Source organism: Sardina pilchardus, chromosome 14, assembly GCF_963854185.1.
Source record: "Sardina pilchardus chromosome 14, fSarPil1.1, whole genome shotgun sequence".
NCBI lineage: Eukaryota > Metazoa > Chordata > Actinopteri > Clupeiformes > Clupeidae > Sardina > Sardina pilchardus.
In genome coordinates, this window is record NC_085007.1 from 14,791,616 (window position 1) to 14,817,653 (window position 26,038).

General features: G+C 47.2%; 2 protein-coding genes across 2 annotated transcripts; one reads left to right on the forward strand and one right to left on the reverse strand.

The window, feature by feature from the left end:
• The first annotated feature begins 292 nt into the window (after window positions 1–292).
• tprn (taperin) lies at window positions 293–22,334 on the forward strand. Its single transcript, XM_062553792.1, has 4 exons — window positions 293–2,566; window positions 17,849–18,086; window positions 18,983–19,089; window positions 19,376–22,334. The coding sequence occupies exons 1-4, from the start codon at window positions 404–406 to the stop codon at window positions 19,436–19,438; spliced, it is 2,571 nt and encodes an 856-aa protein (XP_062409776.1). The 5' UTR covers window positions 293–403; the 3' UTR covers window positions 19,439–22,334.
• A 612-nt stretch (window positions 22,335–22,946) lies between these two features.
• On the reverse strand, window positions 22,947–26,014 carry ssna1 (Sjogren syndrome nuclear autoantigen 1). The gene is made up of 3 exons (XM_062553794.1): window positions 25,691–26,014; window positions 23,726–23,925; window positions 22,947–23,238 (listed from the first exon to the last, which is right to left on the reverse strand). Exons 1-3 carry the CDS (start codon window positions 25,740–25,742, stop codon window positions 23,143–23,145), a joined length of 348 nt encoding a protein of 115 aa, XP_062409778.1. The 5' UTR covers window positions 25,743–26,014; the 3' UTR covers window positions 22,947–23,142.
• Window positions 26,015–26,038: the final 24 nt, after the last annotated feature.

Sequence of the window (26,038 nt, forward strand, 5' to 3'; positions counted from 1 at the left end):
TCAGCACTGAAAGAGTTAATTGATATAAAGTGGGTTGAGCCTAGGTCATTTGATTGGCATGTCTTTCTCTGTTGTTCACAATAGAAAGGGGAGTGCCTTCCTATGGTGGGTGGTGTGATATGTAAAGAGGGGGTGTAGTCCAGATCCATATGACCAAATGAGATGCCTTCTTGGGGCTCAGATCTTCCGACTCAAGGGTGACGTCGAAGGCTTACAGGTGCAGAGGGCGGGGTAGTGTCCGTAGACAGGGCGACATCGCAGGGAACACAGAAGGCGATTGAAAGATGTGTGCGTGTGTGTGATAGCGGTGCTGCAGGTACAGCGTCAGGCAGCGGATTTTGCGTTTCGTTCCAGTCCTGGAACATCAGAACCCAGGCTCCGGAGATACTCCTTTTCTCCTGCAATGTCGGGCGGAGGCGACGTTCGTGTGCTCCGCCAAGAATCCGGGCAGGAGAGCCCGAGGATGCCGGCCTGGAAACGAGAGATCCTCGAACGGAGGAAAGCAAAAGGCAGCGGGTCTGGAGCAGGTGGCGAGTCTTCATCGAGCGCAACCACATCTCGTGTCAATGGCGAGGTAACAGGAAATAGCGGATCTAAAAATAAGGACGATGCCAGCGGCGCTAATCCTAACGGGAACTATACCATCACCCCTGCCAACCAGTTTTTCAGTAGCAAGCGTGGCAGCGGCACCCCCAAATCCCCGGAGCTCTCACCGGTGAAAACAAAAGAGCTGTGGACGGCCATAGAATCCTACGACCCAAAATCAGCTGAGAGTAAGGTAAGGGACAACGGAACTGAAGAGAGCCTAGTATTACAGGAGAGTTTAGGTCCGTTGGAGGAAAACCCTTTTATTAAATTAGAGAAGGAGCGAAAGAAGCAACTGGATCGGGATAGCTCAGGTCCCATGCAACACATATTGGAACTGTATGGCAGTGTTCCTGGAATTCGGACTATTCGTGCAGAGAACATCATCATTATCGAATCCGATCCTGATTACTTTCCGGAGGGAAGCGGCATTAAACATGCATCTAAACTGCAGCAGAACGGTGTAAGTAGCTATAGCTCTCTTAACGATCTGTTAGAAAGGAGAGGTAGTCCGGTTACGGAGATACGCGCAAAGGAGGTAGTTATTTATGATTCCGCACTCAGTAAAAGCGAGGAGAACTTAAGCACTGTGGGTCACGGTTCGGAACTGGCCGACCTTGCTGACAGTCAGGGCAGGGTGAGTCGCATGCTGCAGAAATTCGACCGTAACTACGGTAAACTGCAACCCAGGTCGCGGAGCACTGAGAACCTCTTAGAGTTAGATTCTACTTCCGTGAGGCCAAGATCCCGACCACCACCAAAGCCAGATCTGGTGCCAAAGTCAGTCACATCCTCTGTGCCCGGCTCGCCCGTACACACCTTGGACAGGTCAGTGCCGTTCAGCCCACAGATTTCTCAGTCTTCCAAAACAAAAGCACAGCCTCCTCTTTCTGATGTGGAGAGCCCTCCTGCTTCCCCTCAGCCCGTGTCTGCCCTCCTCCGGAGCTTGGAGTCCAGCCGTGGTGGTCGTCGGATCACCATCAACCCAAGAGAGGAGGCAGACAGGGTCGGTTCCTCCAAGCCCATCCGTGAGCGAGAATGGGATCAAACAGATGGGTCCTCCAAGCCTCCCAAGGTGCCATGTTCTCCAGTGCGTGCACGTGCCGACGTCTCAGATGACGGCCCCGGCTCCCCCCAGCCACCGGGTTCCCCCACGTCACCCACCTTCGAGTTTCGCCCGGCCCCCCGGCCGGACCTCTCCCTGGTCCCCACCGGCGACCTGCAGGCCCGCGCTCTCGCCAACCTGCGCCTGCAGTCCCGCAAGTCCTTCACGGTCATCCCCAAGGCTCGCCGCAGCTCCTCCGTCTCCTCTGCCTCCTCCCCGGGTAGCACCACGCCCTCCAGCCCGGTCCTGTCCCCCCCGCCGTCTTCCCAGCGGCCGTCCGAGCCGACCACCTTCCCTGCCCCCCTGAACTCGACTCTAGCAGCAGCCGCCGCAGCAGTGCCAACCAGTCGGGTCGTGCCGCCCCCGACGCCGCCCGTCTCCAAAAAGCGCGAGTCCGAGAGGGGTCCCAGGCCAGCCAAAAAGGAGCTGCTGCTCGGTCAGTCTGTGCCCAGCAGTCCAACACCTGCGTTGCCCACCTCCCCCGCGCCCCCCTCACAGCCCAAGACCGAACCGGTGGCCCAGCCATCCCCGCCACTGCCTGCTGAGAAACTTCCGGTCACCAACATTGACGATGTGGACGTGGAGCCCACACCACCTGGTCAGCCGAGCGCCAGCCCCGTGGTGCAGAAGCGTAAGGGCAACACGTTCACGGTGGTGCCCAAGCGCAAGCAGGAGCCACAGGCAGCCTCACCCGATCCCCAGGACTCGGCCGCTGGGTCACCCGTGGCGGGTGCTGGGGCCTCCCAGGCCCCCTACGCCCAGCTGGGCACGCTGCTGAAGAAGCGCTACCCGGCGGTAGACGAGATCGAGGTCATCGGTGGCTATCTGTCACTTGGCCGTTCCTGCCTGTCCACATCTGGATCCACAGGCAGAAAGGTAAAGTAGCCTTGCACTGTTTATAGCAGGAGTTCATAGCTTTAAAACAAAGCAAGCTTAGTTAAAAACACAATCTGCTCTCAATTTTTCCATCTGTATCTGTTTAGTGCATCGTAAATGTGTGATAACTCTGGCTGAAGCACTGGCTCATTTAACATGCAAGGCAAACTTGACCCGGTTTTTATGCTTTTTAGTTAATGCACACACAGCCCATTTCCTCTGGATGGAATGTCATTGGTTTGTTTTTTGTTTTGTTTTCATTTTGTCTTGCTGAGATATTTCACATATTTAGCTGCGTGTACAGTAGCTCATGCTTGGCAATTTGTCAGTGAGGATTGCAGAACACCCAAAGCTCAGGGCCGGGGTTGCTGCTGTGCTGTCTGGCCCGTGAGTGGCTTTGTGAGAGACCAGAGATTGCGCAGAGTCTCATTATTAGGTTGCAGCACTGAAAGCTGCGCAGTTCAAAGGTATGCAGCGCTGTGGACCACCGTCCAGCTGAAGCGTGTCGTTGTGCTGCCGGCCGCCTTATTGGGTTAGGGTGTACTTGAGGCTTATTGACTGGGCAATCTCATCAAGCCGTTACCTGATCCCGGGGATTTGGCTGGGAAAACCTGACCGAATCCACAGATTCTGGGGGCCAGATCGGGCCCAGGGCTGGCCCAGATCTGCCTGAGCCGTCCCAGATCAGGCCCACATCCGCCCCAGGGTCTCACATCCACGGGAGCTTAGCAGCCTGCTTCAGGCACCTACCCGCCTCTGTGTTGTTAAGTGACCCTATGATCCAAACAATGTGTTTAGCTGGGAATGATTAAAAGCCCATGACTGATTGCTTAGGCTCTAAATGAGGGTGGGCAGCTACGAGTGCTGGCTCTCTGAAAATGTTGTAATAACAGCTTGAGGTTTATCACGAAATTGCGTCTAATACGGTTCCTTTTGTTGACTTTCCCTCACTACTGTTTGTCTTGCGGCTAGTTGACATTCCGCAGACATTGATTCTGTTGTTATAAACGTTTTTGTTCCTTTGACTTCGAGCCAGGCGTTGTCCTGGCGTGGTCAGGTGACACAGGTGTGGGGGCAATTAGAGGAGATCCGTGCATTCTGCAGTCGTGTGTAATTCTGAACAGAGCAAGGAGCGGCCAGAAACCGCCACATGATCTGAGCACACAGAGAGAGAGAGAGAGACATGGAGAGTTTTTGAGCTTGCAGGATTTGGAAGGCTTTTGTGGCTTGCCACAATAGGTGACCAGCCAAACACTTGCTCACAAAGCAGTCTAGGAGGAGATGAGTAGGTTATTTTCAGTTGTTAAAGGGAAGTGGTGTTTTCTTTCCAAGTTGTGTTTTGGTGAGACATATGTTGATAAATGTCTTGTCTCAGCGGACTAGTATCAGTTCCTCTGTCAGATGAGGATAGAGCATGAGAAACAAAGAACAGCATCAGCATCTCCATTCCCTCCCACCCACCACCACTGCTTGTGACACTTTTATTTTTGTATTTGTTCATTTTTTAGAGGCTGAATATGAACCAAACATGATGAGGCGTAGCGCCAGCCTCATTCAGTAAATACAGTAACAGTAAATACAGTAAGCTTAGTCAGCAGCACAGGGCAGTTTTGTTGCTCCTGGCTATGAAACAAAAACACAGCACCGGGCCCGGGGAGGACTCCTTGGCTTGGCCTAATCCTTTTGCCCCAAAGCTTTGGGGCATTACTGACATCCCTCCCCGCCTCACCCTCCCAGCCAACGCTCATGTCACACCCAGAGGGGAAGAAGGACTCTCCTGCCAACCATGGAGACGCACACTGGCATTAACGAGAGCCGCCTGCTCAGATGCCAGCAAGGGCTGATCTGTGTGTGTGTGTGTGTGTGTGGGTGTGTGGGTGTGTGTGTGTGTGTGTGTAAGTGTGTATGTGCACTTTTATGTGAGAGTGAAAGAAAGGGAGAAAGAGAAAAGAGCCTGTGTGTGTGTGTGTGTCTTTTTTTTTTTAGTCCCTTGCACACCCAATTGAATTAATAACACTGTCACAATTGGCCGAGAATACGCTATGCCCCATTGTGTTCCTGCATTCCACACAGACTTGTTTTTTTGTTTTGTTTTGTTTTGTGTGCACCCTGTGGCAAAGGTTGGACTGGGGTTTTTTAAGCATCAAGGGCAATTTGTGTGGAATTCCAGCCCTGTACACGCCAGGGCGGAGTGTATGGGCTCTGCCACTGAGGGATGGGGTGACGTCTCAGTGTGGTGTTTGTGGGCTGCTGAGGCCCCTGTTTGAAAGAGGAAGGGTTTACCGGGGGAATTTTTTTTTTTTTTAAAGTCACATCACTCGGTGTGACGCTGTTCAGTAGCACATGGTGAAGACATGCAGCTGGAGAAATATTCACCACGGTTTCCATCGTTACCACGCACAGTCATAAAAACCTTTTTTCCTTCCCCACTTCTCTTCTGTTCGCTTCTCTTTTCTTTCTCTTCCCTTCTCTCTATCTGTGTCTTTCTCCCTTCATATTTTTTGGCCTGATGGTGCATCATGCTGTGTCTCTCATACTGGTTCCATCGTTCTGCATCCCTCCCTCCCTCTCTCCTCCCGCTCTCTTTCCTTTCCCCCTCTCTTTTAAACTTTCTCACACATTTTTGTGGGCCAGCCGTTTCTGACGGAGTTCCTGGGACAGACCAGTGAGGTTGTGAGAGGGAGAGAGAGAGAGAGAGAGAGAGAGAGGAGGGGAGGGAGGGGATTTTGTTTTCCATGGAATTCTAGGGCCGAAACTGGAACGCCGCCGCTGCCGATGCTGCCGCCGCTGCTGTGGCCTCTGAGCTCCTTAGCTGCGGCCGTGGCTTCAGTAGGTCTAAAGTTCCGCTCGTTCTCCAGTCTCCATGCCGCCTCTTCCCACTCCTGTCCCCAGCGGAAGCATTGTGCCCGGGCTGGGCTAATCAAGATTGTCCTTTGCTCCTTGGTGTTTGCTCGTGACTCGCTGTGTGGTGCACCTCGAGCTCGACCGTGGTGGGGTTGGGGGTGGGGTGGGGGGGCGGATGGGAGGAGAGACTATATAGGTCAGGCACAACCTCAGCATGTTGTGAGCCTTTCTGATAAGATGTATGCAAACCCTGTAATGTGGATTTTTCTGTGCCAGAACTGTAGGGAATTCCATCCACCATTCTGCAGTGAATTTTTTTTTTTTACGTGGCTAGGAGTGAATGTAAATGACTTTGATTGGGATTGGGAATGAATGTGGATTAATATGAGTGAATAGGAATGTGGATTAATGTGATTGGGAGTGAATGTAGATTGATAACGGATGACTCTGGATGGCACCCTATTGTCTGTGTGCTTGTGCTGTCCGGGCAGTAGGCTTTGGCTGCTGCTGGAGAGATGGAAAGGGCGGAGCTGCTTGTTCTGGTCTGGTCTGAGGCTTTGGAAGCACGCTGATCTGTCATTATGGGCAGGAAACCATACAGGCAGGCAGTCGCAAGGGCAAGAGTCTAAAGCAGATGCTGTGTGTGTGTCTGTGTGTGTGTGTTTGTGTGCGTGTGGGTGTGCACGTGTGTACGTGCATATGGGTGTGCTGTATGAGTCTGCGTGCTTATGTGTACACACACATACAGTCCTTCATTTAAAGAGTAGACCCGTGTGTGTTTGTGTGTTCATATATGTGTGTTTTTGTGTGTTTGGGCATAGCGTAGGCCTAACTCTTAACTGCGTATTCATGAATCTGTGTGAATGTATGCATGTGTGTGTGTGTCTCATTATCGTTACAGGTCTCTGGTTAAGTAGAGAGTTACCCCCTTGGAGTTGCCGTCATTTGTAATTGATACTGTAGATTTCTCTGTAATTAGTTTATTGGGTTAAGCTGTTGAAGCATACATAGGGGTTATGTAACTAAAAATGGTTTTCAAAGCTGAAACAGGCAAGGAAGTTCCTCTGGCTAGTTTGCTGCTGTAGTTGTTCTTGGTACAGTTTTACAGAAGTGGAACATCATGGTTAAGCATTAGACATGGTTTGAAACTCTGGAGCACTCAGTCAGCACCAGAATATTCTATGTGCACAACAAGCTAACTTGCATTTAAATTAAGTCAACAGTACCATTAGAATCTGTCACTGATCTGTACATTGTTTACACTTTAAAAGTTTTGACACTGTTCAGGTCTACATCAGTCATACATTGTGTCAGAGATTTGTTTCTATTGTGTGTTGTCGTGTACTCCCAGGTTTCTTTACGTTATTAGTGTGTTTGCTGAAGCGTCTGTGGTTGCCGGTCACATCTCCTGCATCTCTCTCTCTCTCTCTCTCTCTACAGTGTATATGTGAGCATGAGTGTGTGGACTAGATGTTTATTGTTTGTAAGTGGGGGACTGACTGTGTGTGTGTGTGTGTCGCTCACCACCTGACTCTTGTTTGCACTGTCGGGAGATTCTCCGGCACCTCGCTGTCATAATTGCCCTGTTTGCTCTGGGCGTGGGGGCTCTCGGGCGCTGTCGAAGGGGCAAGGGTACACAGGCCGCTCTTCCAGAGACTACACGTGTGTATTTGTTGTGTGTAGGCTTGGCTAAGGGTGAGGTGATGCGTCAGTGACACACACACACACACACACACACACACACACACACGCGCACACAGAGAGATAGAGTGGGGCAGTGAAGGCACACACACCCTCACGAATCCTCAGCCATTACAGCAGTCTGTACTGTAGTTGTTGTGAAGCAGCTGTCCACTATGATTTGCTTGTTTGTTTTTCCCAAGAGGGTTGCCATGCTGTCCTGGAGGACTTCCCCACTATAGCCTACTACTGAGTCATCCGAGCTGATGGATATACTCAGCGTGTCGTGAATGAGGGAAATAAACTCGGCATGGCGACTTTGTGTATTTACACAGGCGGCATGTGGCTCTGGAAGACAATAGTCTTCCACAATGGTACTCCATTGTGTTTCTGTTACAAGTCTGTCTCTGTTGTGTGGGTCTGCAGCAGATTTACTCCCATTAAGAATCCCCAGCCACTGTGTCTGTACTGACCAGGTCATGAGACCGGCAGACTGCCCACCACAAGTCATCAGTCTTCCTAAACGAGTTTACATCGATGGCTATAGATACCATAGGTGGAGGTCAAACTTGGTACGGGGTGTGTAACATTGACGTGATGGAACTGGCTTGGGCAATGAATGGTAATGACAAACTGCAGAGATTCCTTTACCGGCTGATGTCATGGAACAGCCGCTCCATTAATGAGTAACTATTCTCGGGAAAGAAAACAAAGGAGTTTTATGGTCATGCCAGGCTGTAATAAAATTACCTGTTCAAGAATCCTTTGGTCACCGGGTTTGAGATCACATGTGAGGCTTTGTGAGGGCTAACTGTTAGCCTTAGCAAGAGCATTTTGGGGTTTTATGGTCATACCAGGCTGTAATAACATAAACTGCTCAAGAATCCCTTGGTCACTGGGCTTGAGGTCACTGTCAGCCTTTGGTGTTAGGGAATACTCTAAAGAGGGCTAACTGTTAGCGCTTAGCGATATCATTCTGTCCCCCACATCTCTGACTAGAGGTGTGAAAGTCCACCGTGTTTAATTATTCATTCACGGGAGGATGTCCACTCCTACTCGCTCGCGTTTACTTACTGTTACCGGCATCGCCCCAGCACCCCTCTGTCTTTCTGTCTTTCTGTCTGGTCATCTGTTCCTCATCATGTAACGCCCCCCCCCCCCCCCCCCCCCTTCACACACACACACACACACACACACACACACACACATACGCGCGCACACACACACACACATAACACAGAAATCTGCCCCCATTGTCTCTTGACCAGTGTCCACATGCCAATATCACACTCCTTTTTCTCACACTGTCTGTCTGCCTGTCTGTCTTTCTCGCTTTCCTCTCTCTCTCTCTCTCTTTCTCCCTCTTCCCTCTTTCTCTCTCTCTCCCTCTTCCCTCTTTCTCTCTCTCCCCCTCTCCCTCCATCTCTCTTCCCGTCCCTTGCCTGACCTCGGCCCTGCTTTGTGTCCTGCAGAGTGGCAGTGAGCCAAGCGCTGGTGTAATGCTTGAATACCCCTCTACCACCCAGGGCTCTCACCCCGATGACACACTGACACACACACACACACGCACACACACACACACACACACACACACACGGCGACTGGGTTTTAACGATGTTGCTGGTGATTGTCACTGACCGAGAACAACATTAGCGCCAAATCGTTAGCTGGCCTGAGGAGAACTTCAGTGCTGCCACGAGTGCTGTAGATCAGATAGATTCTATTTGGTTTGAGTGTGCGGTTGTGTTATTTGTGTGTACTGTACATGAGAGGGAGCTAGTGAAAGAGAAAGAAAGTTAAAATAGACAATGAAGAATGCAGTCATGTAGTCTGTAGTGGTATTTATTTTGCGACCCTTTCGTGTGTTGAGTGGTTCTTGTGTGTGTGTGTGTGTGTGTGTGTGTGTGTGTGTGTGTGTGTGTGTGTGTGTGTGTGTGTGTGTGTGTGTGTGTGTGTGTGTGTGTGTGTGTGTGTGTGTGTGTGTGTGTGTGTGTGTGTGTGTGTGTGTGTGTGTGTGTGTGTGTGTGTGTGTGTGTGTGTGTGAATGAGAGAGAGTATGTGTGTGGCTGTGGCTGTGGCTGTGAAAGTGGCCCTTAGCCGTGTGTGCATGATTGCCTTCTCAATACCGCTGGAGTAATTAGAATTCAGACAGCAGAGCGCCGCTGTCATAGTCATGTTTAATTCAAGCAGGTCCCGGTGTGTGTGTGTGTGTGTGCGTGTGTGTGTGGGTGTGCGTACGTGCGTGTGCGCATGCGCATATGTAAAGCTGCCTGTGTGGATGGTTTGCCTGTGTGTGCGTGTAAAGCTGTGTGTGTAGTGGATGGACCTGTGTTTTGCAGGTGTGTTTGTGTGTGTTTGTGTGTGTGTTTGTGTTTGTGTTTGTGTTGGTGGTGTTGTTGGTGTTGGTGTTGGTCTGTGTGTACAACGGGGATCCTTCAGGAAAAAAAACGTCACGTATGGAGGTTAGGAATCATGTAGGCGTTGTGTATAACAACAGGCCACCGTAGCCTTTGGGCCGGCAGATGGATACTATTTGGTAAACACACCATGCAAATTCTAGTCAAATGTGCTGGTGATGCAGATGGCAGATGGCTGAAGAACATAAGAGGCATTTAGTACAGTTGTGCTGCTCTGTCATGAGCAGTTCCGCCTGTGTGTCTGTCAAATAGTTTTGTGTTAAGAGTAAGGGGGTGTCAAACTCTCCATTATCGTCTCACTTTCACCCTGTTTTGTGTGGGGTGTTAAAATCCTGGATCAGGACTATCTACTTTGTCTGGCTTCTGTCTTTCTTCCACTGTCTGCCTTTCCGTCCTCTTAGTTTTGGGTACGGACACTGTTAACCTAAGCCTCTGCCACCTTCTTTCCTTCCCTCTCTCTCTCCCCCTCTTCTCTGCCGCCTCTCCTCCCCCGCTCTCCCATTTCCCTCCCTCCTTCAGTTATATCCATGGTGTCTGTCGCCGGGCAACAGACGGCCACGGCCATTCTATCCTGTCATTTAGGATTCCTGGATAAGGAAGTCTCTCTCTCTCTCTCTCTCTTACTCTCTCTGTTTCTCTCTCTTTCTTTTCATGCAAACCTTTGCTCCCTCTCATTTGCTGTGTACACATACACACACCCTCACACCCAAGTCTGTCATGAATGAAATCAGCATCAAACAGAAGTTTCAGCCAGCCGGCTTTAGAATTCTAAACATGACACAGGTGGACCTGCCCAGTCTGCCTTCCTCCCGTCTCTCGTCTTTCCACCGGCCCATCATTCATCTATCGCTCTCTCGTTCAGTTTTTACGCCGTAGCTTGGAAACGGTTAAGATGATGACAAACAAATATGCCAGCTCTCGTTCACGCCCACATAGACTGTGTACCACAGTGATCCGTCAAGGGGAGGAGACCCTACGAGTGTTTTATACAAACACACACACACACACACACACATACACACACACACACACACACACACACACACACACACACACACACTCTCTCTCTCTCTCTCTAAAATTGAAATTGAATGTTGATATACTGGCATGAATTTTTGGATGCATAGTTGCCAAAGCTAGTGGCAAGTAATATAGCAAGATAATTGAAAATATTGATATATAGATTAGATAGATGGATTTGTTAATAGATATGATAATAGATATGCGCACCCACTCACAATTTAGGTCACATGCAAACACACACACACACACACACACACACACACACACACAGATGCAGGCATTCGAGGACACCTACAGTAGCTGATGTCCCACACAGATAAAGCCTATCCTGCTATCCCATACAAATAAAGCTTATCCTGCCTAAGCGGTCACATCACATGTTTACGTTTGGAAAGCTAACCTGTTCACGTGCCCCAGATAGTAGAGGATGTGCTTCCTAAATCTTCTTAGAGAGCACTTGGACACATCTGCAGACGATTTGTACTGAGTGTAACGCCAGAAGACGTCCTGACTTGTGTGTGTGTGTCTTAACTAGCACCAAAGAATCGCAGATGTGCTCAAGAAAGCCATAAGATGCTAGACAATTAGAGACAGTAGATGCAGTGTAGTGGTGCAATGCAGAGTTGATGATTGAGTAAGATTTTTGGGCTATGTGTAAAGAAAACACAGGCAGAGACTGCAGTTCAATCATGTTCTGTAGGGTCTTTGACACAAATATATTGGTTGGTGATGGAAGAGTTCTGCATGGAAACCGAAAGGTCGTTCACAAAAAAAAGTCTTCTGGCCTTTTCCATGTGTGTGTCTGTGGAGCGGGAAGAATCGCGGCTCTCGAGAGGCCTCGTACTGGAGCCTGCCGGCTCCTCATATTAAGCCATTAAAGTCTCTGCTGAGAGATTAGCTTTAATCAGACATCTGGTCAGTTTATCCCCATGCCTCAATGAAAAGCCTCCGCTAACTTTGCTACAGTACGGTAGTATTCCCACCCTCTCTCTCTTTCTCTCTCTCTCTCTCTCTGTCTTTCTGTCTATTGCTCTCTCTCTCTCTGCTCTCTCTCTCTCTCTGTCTTTCTCTTTCTGTCTATCTATCTCTCTGCTCTCTCTCTGTCTCTTTCTCTTTCTGTCTATCTATCTCTCTCTGCTCTCTCTCTCTGTGTCCATCTAACACACACTCACTCACTCTCACACACACACACACACACACACACACACACACACACACACACACACACACACACACACACACACACACAGATATCTCTTTATAGATAGCTCTAGTCTGACCTGACAGCCTTAAGCACACCCATGCCAACTTAACTTCAGCTACGCTATCCGTGCCAAGTAGACTAGTGCTCATAACTCACCTGGGCACAACCTACTGACCTGCCATTGCCTGTGCGTGTGTGTGTGTGTGTATGGGAGTGAGGGTGTCTACCTATTCGTCTCTCAGCTTGTCCAAGAGTGTCTCTCTTGGAGTGTGTGTGTGTATGCGCACACTCCATGTGAAAACAGTTTTCCCGTCTGCTCATTCACCCGAAACTGTCTCTCTCTCTCTCTCTCTCTCCCTCTGCCTCTCTCCCTCTATCCCTCTCTCCCTCTCCCTCCCTCCCTCCCTCTCTCTCTCTCTCCCTCCCTCTCTCCCTCTCTCTCTCTGCCCAGTCCAAATCAGGACGGGCCATCTAAATGGCCCAGAAAACTCTGTCTCTGGCACACTGCCCTTTTCTTTTCATGTGCACTCAGACACACACAGAATCGGCGCGCCTGAACTCCCGGGGTTACGCACTCGGTCGCCCCCGAAGGCCCTCATTACAGCTAGCGAGCAAGGAACTCTCGCACCGTGGCATTTGCGACAGTTGCCACAACGCCAGCAAGCGGTAAAAAGGCCAAATAAGCACCACCGGGGGCCTGACAATAGGACCACAATAGCACCGCGGCTAAAGGAAGCGCTAAAATTAGCGGCCCTGGTAGTGTGAGTCATCCCACCCCATTCTGGTGTCTTTAAGTGTGGGAGTGTGAGAGGGTGGAGGGGTCGGAGAAGGGCAAGTTGGGCAGGGGAGGCCAGGGCTAGAGGTGGCTGGTGGTCCCCCCTGCTGCTAGGGGTGAAGGAGAGAGGGAAGGGGGGGGGGGGGGGGGGGGGGGGAAGGGAAGAGAGGAGGGCCTGGGGGCTGGAACTGGCCTAATGTAGCTTCAGCTCAGACAGACGAATGAGACGATAGAGAGAGAGAAAGAGAGAGGGGGAGAGGGAAAGAGAAGGGGTGAGAGAGAAAGAGGGAGAGATGGCGAGACATGGAGAGATGTGTTAAAGAAAGAGAGAGAGAGAGAGAGAGAGAGAGAGAGAGAGGGACAGGAAGAGGAAGAAACTGACGAGAAGGGGAATTACACAGCGCTGAAAGACGGAGGAGGAGGAGGAGGGAATGAGTAAAGGAGAGAAAGAAAGAGAGAGAGAGAGAGAGGGACTGAGCAAGACACATCGGAGAGGGGGAGAATGACATCGAGATGAAAGAAGAGCGAGGGAGTGGTTGTAAAGAGAGAGAGAGATAGAGAGAGATGGAGAGAGAGAGAAGCTCATGCATCACTTCTGGCTCAATAATGCGGCCTTTCACAGCCACGGGTGGGCACAGAGCCCCCTGACAGCAGGATGGAGGGAAGAGGAGGGGAGGAAAGGGAGAGAGGATGGGACGGATGGAGTGAGCGAGCGAGCGAACGAGTGAAGCCCTTTCCCCAGCCGAGAGGAAGTAATCCCACAGGCTACTTTGATTTATTGATTCGCTCCCTTTGGCACGGCTCTGGGCTCTGCTCTGCTGCAGGCTTATGGAGAGAGCGAGAGAGAAAGGGAAGGAGAGAGAGAGAGAGAGAGAGAGGGAGAGAGAGAGGGAGAGAGAGAGGGAGAGAGAGAGGGAGAGAGAGAGAGAGAGAGGGAGAGAGAGAGAGACGGCCCTGGGCTTCTCCTCAGTAGGACCTGCCCTGTTCAAATAAACCAGAGAGCGCCTCTTGCAGGGAGAGAATGAGTCAGGAGCCGGAGCGGGAATAATAGCACAGGCCCCTCTGAGGCCCACGCCAGTGTGGAGAAGCCAGAGACGGAGGGATGACGTTTAAAATTAATTCACACTTACCGCTCGATTGGCTTATGTGTGCGGGCAAACGAGTGTTTGATTGTGGAGTTGATCCATTGGATTGTGGATAAGCGTTGGAAATCCAGTGGGTGAGCGAACCACCCTAAAACTGCCAAGAAATGCAACACTGGACATGGGAAAAATATTTCATTTTCAGTGTTAACAAGCCACCCAAATGCGTGTCCGTCCACAGATGTGCCCAGCGTGTTGCATTGAATAGGAGACTTGATTGAGGTCAGTTATCATCGCTAGCCCTGGGCTGCCCCTGCTTGGGGTACTGAGTGGCCATGTTTTTTTTCCTTTTAAGGTAAACCTTTTTGGAGCAGCCCTAATATTTTTAAATAAAGACGTTCTTAGATCAACTTGCTTTAGAATGGCTTGTTTGTGTTAAAGACTGCAAGAGAGAGCGAAAAAATTAACTGTTGAAACAGTTTTTCACAATTTGGGTTATGAATCGCTTGGCCTGAATCAAACTTAGTTGCCATTTTTCGAACTTGTTTACAGATTCATGATGCTATCTCTTATGTAACCAGCAAGCGCTATGATCATTAAGAAGAATCATGGTGTGCAGTTCTAAGCTATTTTACTATTAAGTCCCATCTCTCTTACTACCATGTATGGTCATTTTTGCACCAGAAGACAATGGGACAGAAGAACAACACTGTAGTTCAAATATAGTTCAGGGCCATCTTTTTGTACCGTATTGCATCTCCTAACTTGGTTTGAGTTTATGAACGCACTAAGTGCGATTTGGAGGCCATTACAGAAACTAATAACAGTGAGTGTTTTTTTTCACTGACACCGAACGGTGCACTCTGGGCCACAGGACGAGATGCGGTCTACTCGTCTCTCTCCGCAGGAAGCTACTCCAGACACGTTGTCATGGTACAGCTGAAATCACGATGGAATCAAGATATTGCTTCTCGGAACCGCTTCAGCAGCAGCTGGCTGAGGTTCTTTTATTGTCTCTGCTAGATAAACTTTTGAACATCAACGCTACCAAGTCCAGTTTCATTGTGAGGTTGTAAATACTGATGGTTAATAGTTATTGGGTGACAAACAAGCTGTTAATATTCTGTGTCTGTGTGTCTGTGTGTCTGTGTGTCTGTGTGTCTGTGTGTCTGTGTGCCTGTGTGCATATAAGTGTGTCTGTGTGTTGGATTGCAGCATAATGCTTTGTGCATGTTTTGTTGGGTCTTCAGCAGAATGAGTGAAAGAGCAGGTGATGTGAGCGACACAAAGGCACTCCTGTGTACGCGTGTGTTTGCTGTTCTTCCATAGATCCCTATACATAGCCTCCTATACATTACTAGGGGGGGTGGAGGTCGCTGCCTTGTGATGAAGATTAGAGTAGATTTAGGGCAAGTCATGTATGACAAGGAGACTGAAGGGGAAAGGTACCAGCACAGTCACCACAGTCATGGTCATTTGACCCCGTTCTTGGCCGAGGTGGACATTCCTGGTATGCAAAGCGGAAGTCCAGCTCCAAATTTAGTTCCATGCAGACTGGATGTACGTAGGCATGTCTGGTGAATTGGTGAAACACTTGATTGATAATACTACTTCCTCATCACAAATCGGGCGTCTGACGAGACATCCTCGGTCTCTGTGTCTTGCCACATACTGCAAACTGTGTGTGTGTGTGTGTGTGTGTGTGTACACATAGGGTCTATATTTATGGGGTTCTATAATAGAACCCCATGAGACAAATGTGTGTGATGTTTTCACATAATGTGAACCTAACCACAAAGGCCCTTACTAAGACATTACACAGAAATAGAAGCCAAAACTTGTGTTATATTTGACGCCACTCTTCATAGTAGAAAGGATGAAAATACCTGTGGGTATCTGCTTGGTATTTACAGCCTTTGTGATGAAGCAAAAAGTGTGTGTAAGCATTTGTTGTCTGGTTGTGTGTGTTTCCTTGTGTTGAAATTGTAATACAGTAGATTTTTGCGTACTTTTATGACTGATCACGATACAAGGGTCGAGCTACTTCAGGGAAGCTATAATAAGGAAACCCCCTGAAGATATGTGGCCTGAATAAACAGCCACTTCATCACATATCTACATGCATCTCAATTGGTGTCATTAAGATATTGCCCAAGTTGTGTAGCCTGTAAATATAACCGGCAAGAAATTAACCGTGCATGTTAATGTTTAATCAAGTAACATAATACCGCTGATTAATTCATGTCGGCCATGAGTGCATAAAAATGAATGAATTTCCTGAGGGAAGTAAGCTGTTTAGCTTGCTGCTAATTGTTTTTCTTAAACACTGTGCTCGAACTTTCCATATGAAACCACATACACAGCCATATCCAAGTATGTCATGATTGTAGATACCAGGATTCTGTCATTGGCCATCATGGCATCTAATGTTTGATTTGGTGTTGTCAGTTGTCACAGTGTCCTATTGCCTTTATCAGTGACTGACATGGCGTCTCGTGTACTGTACATGACATCATATCACTCACAATGTTAAAATGGCGATTAACACTCATAAAAAGTAAGTCCGAGAAAGCTGTCTACAATCGCATCACGTGAACATCAGCGATGGCACGAAAGTACTCCAGTTTTGGAAAATAGATATCATGAGAATTTTTATCTGTATATGACATCCCTATGGCATTCTTGTGACCTGAATGATGATGTTGATTTTATGACTAGAGATTAAAAGTGAAAGTAAAGTGATCCTTGTTTGAACCCTGTCTTGTGTTGGTTGCGTTTTCCTTTGGACATTATCTGTAGACAACGCAACACCTTATACAGTGCATGAATGCAGAATTATAATAACGGTATGAGATGCACAAAGCCACTGGTACTGTAGGTCAGGTTCAGGCACCTTCAGGATGTAGTGATGCACTCGCTGAGTTATGATTCTGTCAAAAACAAGGATGTTTTTAATGGCATTATGGTGAGTGTATGTTTAGACATACAGCATGTGCGTACGATGTCTCTCGGAACTCCTATGGTTTTTCCTGAAAATTGTAAATTTTGTCAGGGATGTTATTCTCTTCTTGGAAGTGGGCTCTCGGGGTTGCGTAACGGCACCTCATTTAGCATGGCATCCTCTGCGCAGACAGCAGGCTGAATGCCCTTTAGCCTTCGGCCATTTTAAAAACCCTCCTCTTCCTCCTCCTCCTCCTCAGGGTGTGACCGCTCCAAGCTCCTCTGGTCCGACAACCGTTTTGAGAGAACTCCAACTCCTCGGCAAGGACACCACAGCAGGGCTTAGAGGCTGCAAGGCCTGTAGAAAACAAAAGAAAACCAAACAAAACCCTGAACAAAACCAGCCCAAACTAATATGCCCTTTTAAGCAGGCCAGACAAAAGCCAAGTGTTGTCGGTAATGAAGTGTGCCTGCTTCATTTTTTTTTTTTCATTTTGGTGTTGCAACGTGGCTCTGTTTATTCCCATGGCGTGTGTGTGTGTGTGTGTGTGTGTGTGTGTGTGTCTGTTTGTATTGGGACACTGAGGGCTCCTCTGTGAATAAAGCGAGACAAGAGTGGATTAGAGCTGTCCTCAAAAGCATTTTGAGTTGTGCCAAGCCGCCTCTTAATGAAAGCTCTCCGTCCTCCCCCCCCCCCCCCCCCTCCACGACGGCTCCAGAGCCTCTTAATAACCTGTTCTTTAATTAATAGCTTTCATGGAGGCCGCTCTCAGGGAGGACGAGGCGACGCTGCGCGGCGAACGCTAACGACCGAGTTCACCTTCGAAATGATACGAGTCAGAAAGCTCCCTTTGATTCTCAGGGATGAAAGCGATGCGCGTCGGTGTTGACAAAACCCCTCCCGCTCATGCCCGGGCACTAAGTGATGTTATTTTGGTGGCCCGCGTTTGATGTTTTGTTTGTCACTAAACATGGAGGCCGTCCTCATGCATTTTAATAAGGGAGCGCACGTTATTACATGAAATGCGCCATTATTTTGAAGCATTTTCATTTAAAAAATGTTCCATCCTTTTACATCAGGCTCGGAATTGCACTCCATAAACCGGGCTTCTCTCTGGAATGCACTGTTGCAAACAGATTGTCAGTCATCACTGTGAATTGATTGAGACTTCAAGCAGAGAATGTGTGTCTTGTTGTATACAAAGTGCACTGTGAGAGGTCTGAAGATGGCTTTCTGTTGCTAACACATTCGGTCCTCTGTTCTCTCTCTCTCTCTCTCTCTTTCTCTCTCTGTTTCTCTCTGTTTCTCTCATACAGCTGAAGATCTCCTTCAATGAGTCGAGTCTGCAGAGCACGTTCGAGTACCCGTCCGAGAACAGCATGTGGGGCAGCGGAGACGAGGAGGACGAGGAAGAGGAGGAGGAGGAGGAGGAGGTGGACGGTGGAAGGCCGAGGAAGGAAGAGGAGCGGAGCCTCCTGGAGCGTGTGCGGATTCCGCGAGCCAGCTTCACCAGCTCCCCCACACACACCACCACCACCACCAACAACAGCACTGGTAAAGAATACAGAGAGAGAGAGAGAGAGGAAATGGAGAGAGGAAGGAGTCAGGGAATGGTGAGGAGGAGAAAGAAAGGAGGAGGGAGGGAGAAGAGAGCAAAACAAGATACATGACTGGGTAGAAGGAATTAAAGACAATGGTAGCAAAGAGGGAAGAAGAGGGAAGCAGGGGGGGCAGCAGCAGAGGAAATGTTTGAAGAGACCAATGAAAGAATGAAGGAGGATGGTAAAGATGGAAAGAAAAGGGGAAAGAGTGTGTGAAAAAGAGAAGAGGAGGTGGAGGAGGGAGAGGGAATGGAATGAATGGACAGGGATCGGAGTGAGGGAATGAACAGCGTGGAGATAAAAAGAGGGAGAGAGGGGTGGCAGTCCTTCACACACGCACACACACACACACACACTCTATAAAGGGAAATGGGTTTTGCAAGTGGGTTGATGGCTTCGGTCGCAGTGCCAATGGCAGGATGTGACCGAGAGCGCGACTGAAAGAGGGAAATGTTGAGTCATCGTTCTGAAGAGGTGGGTTTGGAACAGATGTGGTCCAAGGTATCTGTCATTCGTGTGTTGAGTGGAAGGACTGTACGTTTTAGGGGGAAAATAAAAGGCTATTTTAGGAGTAGTAGCTGGAACTACAAAAACTGAAGCTTTAGCCTCGCAACAACTCCTCACAGACTAGAATCAGTGGAGACACCTGCTGGCCATCTGGGAAACATGCCTCTTTACACTTTTTGGTACCATGGTGCAAGTTACCATTACTGATGATGGTAGCCATGTTAACACCACGAGTGTTATACAAACATATATAACCAGTTTTATATATTCTTAAATATATATTCGTGTTTGTTTGCTGCCTGTTTGTGTCTTGATGCCAGACCTTTGTGTTGTGATTGTCAGATCTGTCAAACTACACACCGAAGCACGGTATGGATTACAGTGCCTATCAAGACAAGCATGATGGGTCCCATTCTCAACGCACAGAGACGCCCCAAGAGGAGGTCATGGTAAGACCAATGATTTACTGCCATGCTTGACTGTACTGTAGTTCTCAAGGTCACATATTGTGTTGAACAAATGACGTGTGTAGAATTTTAAAGGGCCCTGGAGTTTGAAGATAGACATTTTTGTTTTGAATTCATGTTGGTGGTTGGTGGTACATATTGTGCCATGTCTACTAGTTGGTGCACGTGTATTGTGATGTGTTAAAGGTTATCTACATAGGGACTTGTTGCTCTTGCCTTAATGGAGTGAGGGAGATAAGAGCCGGTCTGTGTGCTGTGTGTGTTTCAGCTCACGCCGGCCGATAGCTCCTCCTTGTCAGACTTCAGCAGTGAACCAGCTCTCTACTTCTGAACCTCTGGAACCTTCTGGAATGCCACGGGACCAACCACTGCCTGCCAGCACCAGCCCACACACACACACACACACACACACACACACACACACACACACACACACATACACACACACATACACACAGAGATACAGACACAGATACAGACACAAACACACACCAGTGGGACCAAAAAACCCAGCAGGACATAAAATGTCAATCCAGTTCAGACTTTTTCAACACAGCACACACACACACACACACACACACACACACACACACACACACACACACACACACACACACACACACACTTATATACGCAAAGATACACACAACGGATATTCAGTCTCTATTACATACAAACTCACAGACACACACACACACACACACACACACACACACACACACACACAGGAAGCAGCAGGACTGGCCACATCATCAGAGACCCTTATGCAGTTTATTCGTCATCCACTTCCATGACTGACAAACTGTGACTGCCCCTCCAGGATGCAGGTTCCAGATTGGAGACCACGCCTGATTGTCAAAGTACCCCACCCACCCCCACCTGAAACTGTGCGGGGGAGGGGGGTGCGACTTCTGCCTCTCGGCGTGGCGGCCAAAACGGACTTACTAGCCTCGTAGCATTAGCCTTCTCTGCCTTTTAAAAGCTTCTCTGTCTCTCTCATGTATTAGCACCCCCGTTGCCGTTGGTGTTAGCGGGGGTGGCTGCGGCGGTGGTCGTCGATCTCATCACCTCATGAAAAAGTAAGTGACCAAATTTTTTGTCGTTGTTGTTGTTTTGACGAGCAGGAAGCCCTCTGTGCCCATCCTCACTGCCTGTGAGACTCAAACTGTGGAGTGCAAGAGGAGGTTCAAGAATGTACACCTACAAACTCCTCAGAGTCGAGTGGAGGTGGAGGAGGAGGAAGAGCAATCGGAGGAGAGAACCTGATACATGAATTGAGTAAATTAGAAAAAAAGAGAAGATGGGGGATTAAAAAAAGAAAAAAACGTCTGATTTTACCAGTGAAAGGGTGCCACAGTACCACTTGTTTGTGATGCTTATTATTATGATTATTTTTTTGTATCTGCATGTGTAGATTCCTCATTGACTTGCCCCTCCAATCCCATCCCTCTCCTCATCCCTGCAAAGTTAGTCCCTGGTTGGATGATTGTGTATGTCTTGTAGTTTTGTATTTCATGATGGTTGTAATGAAACTGTGTTAAAAGATTGGAGAGAAGAATTCTCCAGACTTCTTAGCCTAGTGTATCTGTAGGGCCAAGAACCAAGCAAGCATCGCTAAGGTCTCTGTCTTATTTTAGCACTCCTATGTAACCAACTTTAAATCAAACAGAAAATCAGAATGTCATGCTATATGAAGGATGTAATCTTTGAGCTTTGCGCTATATCCAGATGCCTTTATGCGTTTACATTGCTCAAAATTAACTTTTATATACAGTGTAATTTGGGTTAAGATTTTGTATTTACCAGCTGAAGCTTGCTTAGGAGACACACATCTCTAATAGTGACCCCTCAATCTTAATAGCAATGGTTTTCTCTCCATGTCCCAGCAGAAGCTGATGCACATAGCCCATACCAGCCATGTTTCAGTATTTTAATAGCTCTTGGTCTTAACAGTCGTAAGTAAACACTTGTCTGAACTGGTCAGTATATAGACAGACGCCAGCTGGAAGATAAATATTACCCATATGGTTGAGCCCTGTGTGTATGTTAGCCCCTGTATGTGTGTGTGGTGAGAGGTTGAAGTACGTGAGGAAATTGAACTGACTTTACATTGCTGGACGGCTGTTAAGTCTTTTTTTCTCTCCTTTTTTTTTATACACACAATGCCAACTTTTGTGAGTGTGCGTGTGTGTGTGTGTTAGGGCTGGGCGGGTGGCCTCCACTTACTAAAAACGATCGGTTCTGCCTCAGCCAGTATTGTTGTATAGTTTCTATAGCCCAGGATAATGGTGTTTTCACGATTAGTAATTTATTACATGGCTTTTTTTTTGTTATTATTGTTTTTTTTTTTTCTATAAAGGGCTTGGTGAGTAGCCCTCTGGAACTGAGGCCACAGTGCCGGAGAGCTTTGTCCTGCTTTTTTCTTTTTTAAACTGTACTTAGATCATGATTGACATCATGTAGAAAGAAAAAAAGGAAGGCATGTATATACACAAAAAGTGGTGGCTGGAGTCTCCATTCTTGTTCAGTTGTCTGTGTTTTTACTTTATATTTGCACTTGTCATTTTACTTTCTATATTTTGCACTTCTTCATTAAGCAAGACCAACTGTACACATACTGTAGAAAGAAGACCTCAGTGACAGCTTACCAGTTTTTTTTTCAAATATGGCGAAAGAAATAGGGAGGCACTGACCCCTCTGAAAGAGTCCCATTTAAACCACAACAAAAAAAAACAACTCCTAGCAAAGGAATTATTTATACAAAACACCGTTTCGTGCTAGAGAAAACAACCACTGAAGGGACCACTCCCAAGGCCTGAGAATGCGACGTCGAGACATGCCTGTTGTGGCTTTACAAGCACTTGCCTTGTCTTTGCCAGTCTGCCTCTTGGGCAAATCGTATTCCAGTAGGGATACGTGACACTAGCGGGCTTGTGGAACGGCCTGAACTGCCACGCAACGCGATAGGCTCTGGTGACACGGGGGGGGAGAGAGAGTCTAGAGATGTCTTAGTTCTTCAAACTTATTTCCTGAAGAATCCGAGCCACTCTCGTGTGTCTGATAATTCGTCTTTTTCTGTTGTTGTTGTTCTGTTTGAATTTATATACTGTATTTGTCACTCCAGCTGCCGAGAAGATTCAACTGTGCAATTTGTATTCATCAAGGATTTCAGCAGAAAAAAAAAACTGTCAGAAAAAAAAGGTTAATAAACAAAGCTGCAAAAGAAAAAAAAACATCTTGTCCATTATTTGTCTGTAGGGATGAATACAAATGCCTGTACAAAGCCAGGAGTCTGGTGTTTAAAGGTACAGTCTGTGACTATGGAGATGTCCATGAACTTAAGCAAAATGTTGATTTGCTGGAATAGTGTGTGTGGCAGTCAGGGGTAACAAGTGTGTGAAACCACTATTAGGAACAATGTGCTGAATTTAAGAATTAAAAAAGGCTATTGGATTAGAATTGCAGACTGCAGAAATGTATATATCCAGAATTTGTAAGCACTATTGTTACGGTCTCAGCACGGTCCCCTTCCTCAGAAATCCGGAACATAAAAAGAGAACTTGTTGTGAAACGTACTTTCAGGGATTCTGGTGTGGTGGAGAGAATCTCTGGAGCTTCCTGCTCAAAGCTATATTTACACTGAATTTCCATTTCAAAGAGGCCCACGTCTGACAACACTTCTGCATTGGGGAGGACTTTGTTTAGAGAGAGGGGAGTGTGAGTGTGTGTGTGTGTGTGTGTGTGTGTGTGTACAACAGATCAGCACTCTTCAAATTAAACTGGCTATTCAGTGATTAATCCCCTGCACTGACACACAACTGGCACAATAGCTCAACGAGTCACACTAAATAATCTTTATTAAAAACTTTCCATCTAAATAAAATATATGGGGCAATAACAGACATTCTGAATGACAGACACACATAAATAGAAAATACATAGATGAGTGCAAGGTAAGAGACAGGATGTTGGGGTTTGAATGCTGATGTGTTTCCAGATGACAGGCAACAGGCAGAAAAAAAAGTCTGTGAAAAGTCAGTGATCTTTGCCTCCTCTGGGTTCGGTCGCTTTAGTGAGGTTTCCCGTCTCCTTCTTTAAAACACTCAGCAGTGTCTGAGAACTTTCTAGAATCTGGAACGAGAAACGGTGATGCATGCATTAAGCTTTGTTTTCATGTAGAACTCCCAAGTTAGCACCCACACAAATACACAAAGAGGAGTTAAGGTGAGGGCTTCCGTGTTTGGTTTTAATTATGACAGGAGGAGGGGAGTGTCATGCCTGTGTCTGACATGGAATGGAATGCATAAAATGTGCATGTGAAAAACAAAAACCTGGACAGAGGAATTTGCCTCTGCGCCCCACTCCCCTCAACTTCTGAATATTTTTTACTACATTCTAATCTATAGGTGTGTATGTCTGGGTCCCTCTTGTACACGGTGACACAGAACCCTTTTTCTTATTATGTGCCCCTCATGGACATTGAACTAATGTGGGACCAATCAAGGGACAGTATAATTACAGTCATGTAAAAAAGAAAGGACACCTATGGTTTTGCGTGTCAGGAAAAATCTGGTCTTCAAATGACGTAAATACATTGGAGTTATGGAATGACCATTACCTTCATGTAAGCAGCCTCGGTCTCAGCGATGGTGCGGTCGAAGTCCGCGCGTGCGGCCAGTCGACGGGCGAGGCTTTCGTTGACGCGGCTCAGCTTCTCGGTGAGCACGCGGACGTCGTGCTGCAGCCGTGACTTCTCCTCCTCCTCCTGCTGAATCTGATGCTGCAGCTCGTCCCGCTTCGAGCACAACTCCTCAATGCCTATGAAAGGAGAGAGAGAATTGTAGCCTTTTCACACACCGCTCAGTCCATCATAGTCCCATTAAGCCATTAACACTGCCTATTCAAGTCAAGTCATTTTATCTATTATTTATTCAGATGAAGAATAGAAAATGTGTAATGGCAATTTTTTATAGAATTTGTATAAAATAATTACATGACAGAATAGTAATAGATATGACTCTTGAGAATTTTAAGTGGTATGCTTAAGCTTTACTTTCTGGATATAGAAGCTTTTGTACCAAAGAAGACACAAAAATTGTGCTTTAGGTTTACATAAATAAATGTATGTGTGAGTGTTGGTAAGAGTAATATGTATGTGGGAGAGCGAGAGAGACACATTCTCTGCAATCCTTTTTGCTGAATCAGGTCATTGTAGCCGGTGATTGATTCTCTGTCACACACTTCCCCCCATCCCATCAATCATACATTACTGAGCGGCCCTGTCAGAGGTCAGTTCCCATTCACATAATCTGACATCAAGGGCCAACAGTTGGGACTCAAAGAAAGTGAATTTTACACAAACATTCAATACATGAGTTGCAACTTGCAACACAACTGTTTGTTAAAGGAAAGTCAACTATAAGCTTTTTCTAATGCAATCCACCACAGATCATCATACACTATCTGGTTATTGTTTGCAGTTAGGCTAGGCCAACCCAACCCTAACTCAATAATCTAATTTATTTCTCCCATCACTCTTATTGACAATAGGACATTAACATAAAGGCTTCCGATAAAAGACTTTATGTCTCCTTTGTGTATAGACTAAAAGGGGAAAGCATAGACATTTTATATCCAGCCTGATTTTATTCAACATAAAACTGAAAACTTATGACGGGTGGACTATTGATGTTCCCTTCTTTGACAACAGTGTATATCAAGATAATGCTTCACTTTGACAACTACAATCACAGGGGAAATCAAAACAAAGGCATGAGAGATGTCTCCATCCTATTTGTTCCATAATTGTGTGCTTTCGGCAGAAAAATAGGGGCTCTCTACATTGTCCTATAACTCTTTATTAATGATTTATATTCGCTCGTAGTATAACTTCAACCAGTATAGGTCACAAATCGGAAGGCCAGTACACTAAGTGCATGTAAATACTGCCAGGGCTGTTCAGAATTTAACAGCAGCTGACAGGAGCTTGATAGCTTTGCAGCATTTATGTGAGCTATTCGGTGTGGCCAATTTCCCAAGGGGGCTACCATACCCGCCCTGTATTTATTATTCTGTGGAGACAACTGCTGCTCAGCCAACTCTCCCTCAAAGTCATAGGCTAGAAGGGGTACAGAAAAGCATAAAAGCGTCTACCCTACACTACAACTATGCCATAATTAGCGTTGTAGCTATTTTACTGAGCAGTCTGGTCAGTGTAACATCACATCACTTGTAGGATAGGCAGTTTAGACTAATATAACTATACTAAAGTCAGAAACTCAACCAGATGGTAACTTAGACATTATTAAATTGCAATTGAGCTATATTCTTCTAAAGTTACTGACTGACTGCTGATTCACATAGGCGCATTTGCTCCTTAATGCAGCAGCACAACTAGACTAATGCCATCAAGCTTAGCTAAAGCAACAACTAACCTGTGAACTTTGAGCTTGGCAATCCAATCAAGCTAGACAGGAGACTATTCCGGTTAGTTAAATTAATGAAAGAGAGGGGTGAAGTATACATTGAGAAGCGTGTAAACACCTCTACAACAAATGAAACCAATGCATCAATATTTCCTTACACTTCACGAGTTCGTTGTTGTAGGTTTGCAACGCTGCTCCTTGTTGGGTCATGATGCTAACTGTGATACCCAAGCCCGCGCACACCGTCCCAGTCACGTTTGTAAGGTGCGATAATTCATGCAGCTAGCCAGCTAAAGTTGGCCGTTTTAGGTTAGACGACAGAGTAGTCCTCTCCAGTCTTCCAATAAGGTCTAAAATGCTCTTTCCCCTGGTAGATGACAACGTGGGAGTAATGAAAGCAGTCTTCCGTTCCTCCCCTGACTTAAGTCTCCCTCCAAACAGCAGTTTCCAGGACAACTTCTGCCATTGATACTTCCGTCAGACTCTTATTTACTTCCGTTAGCAAA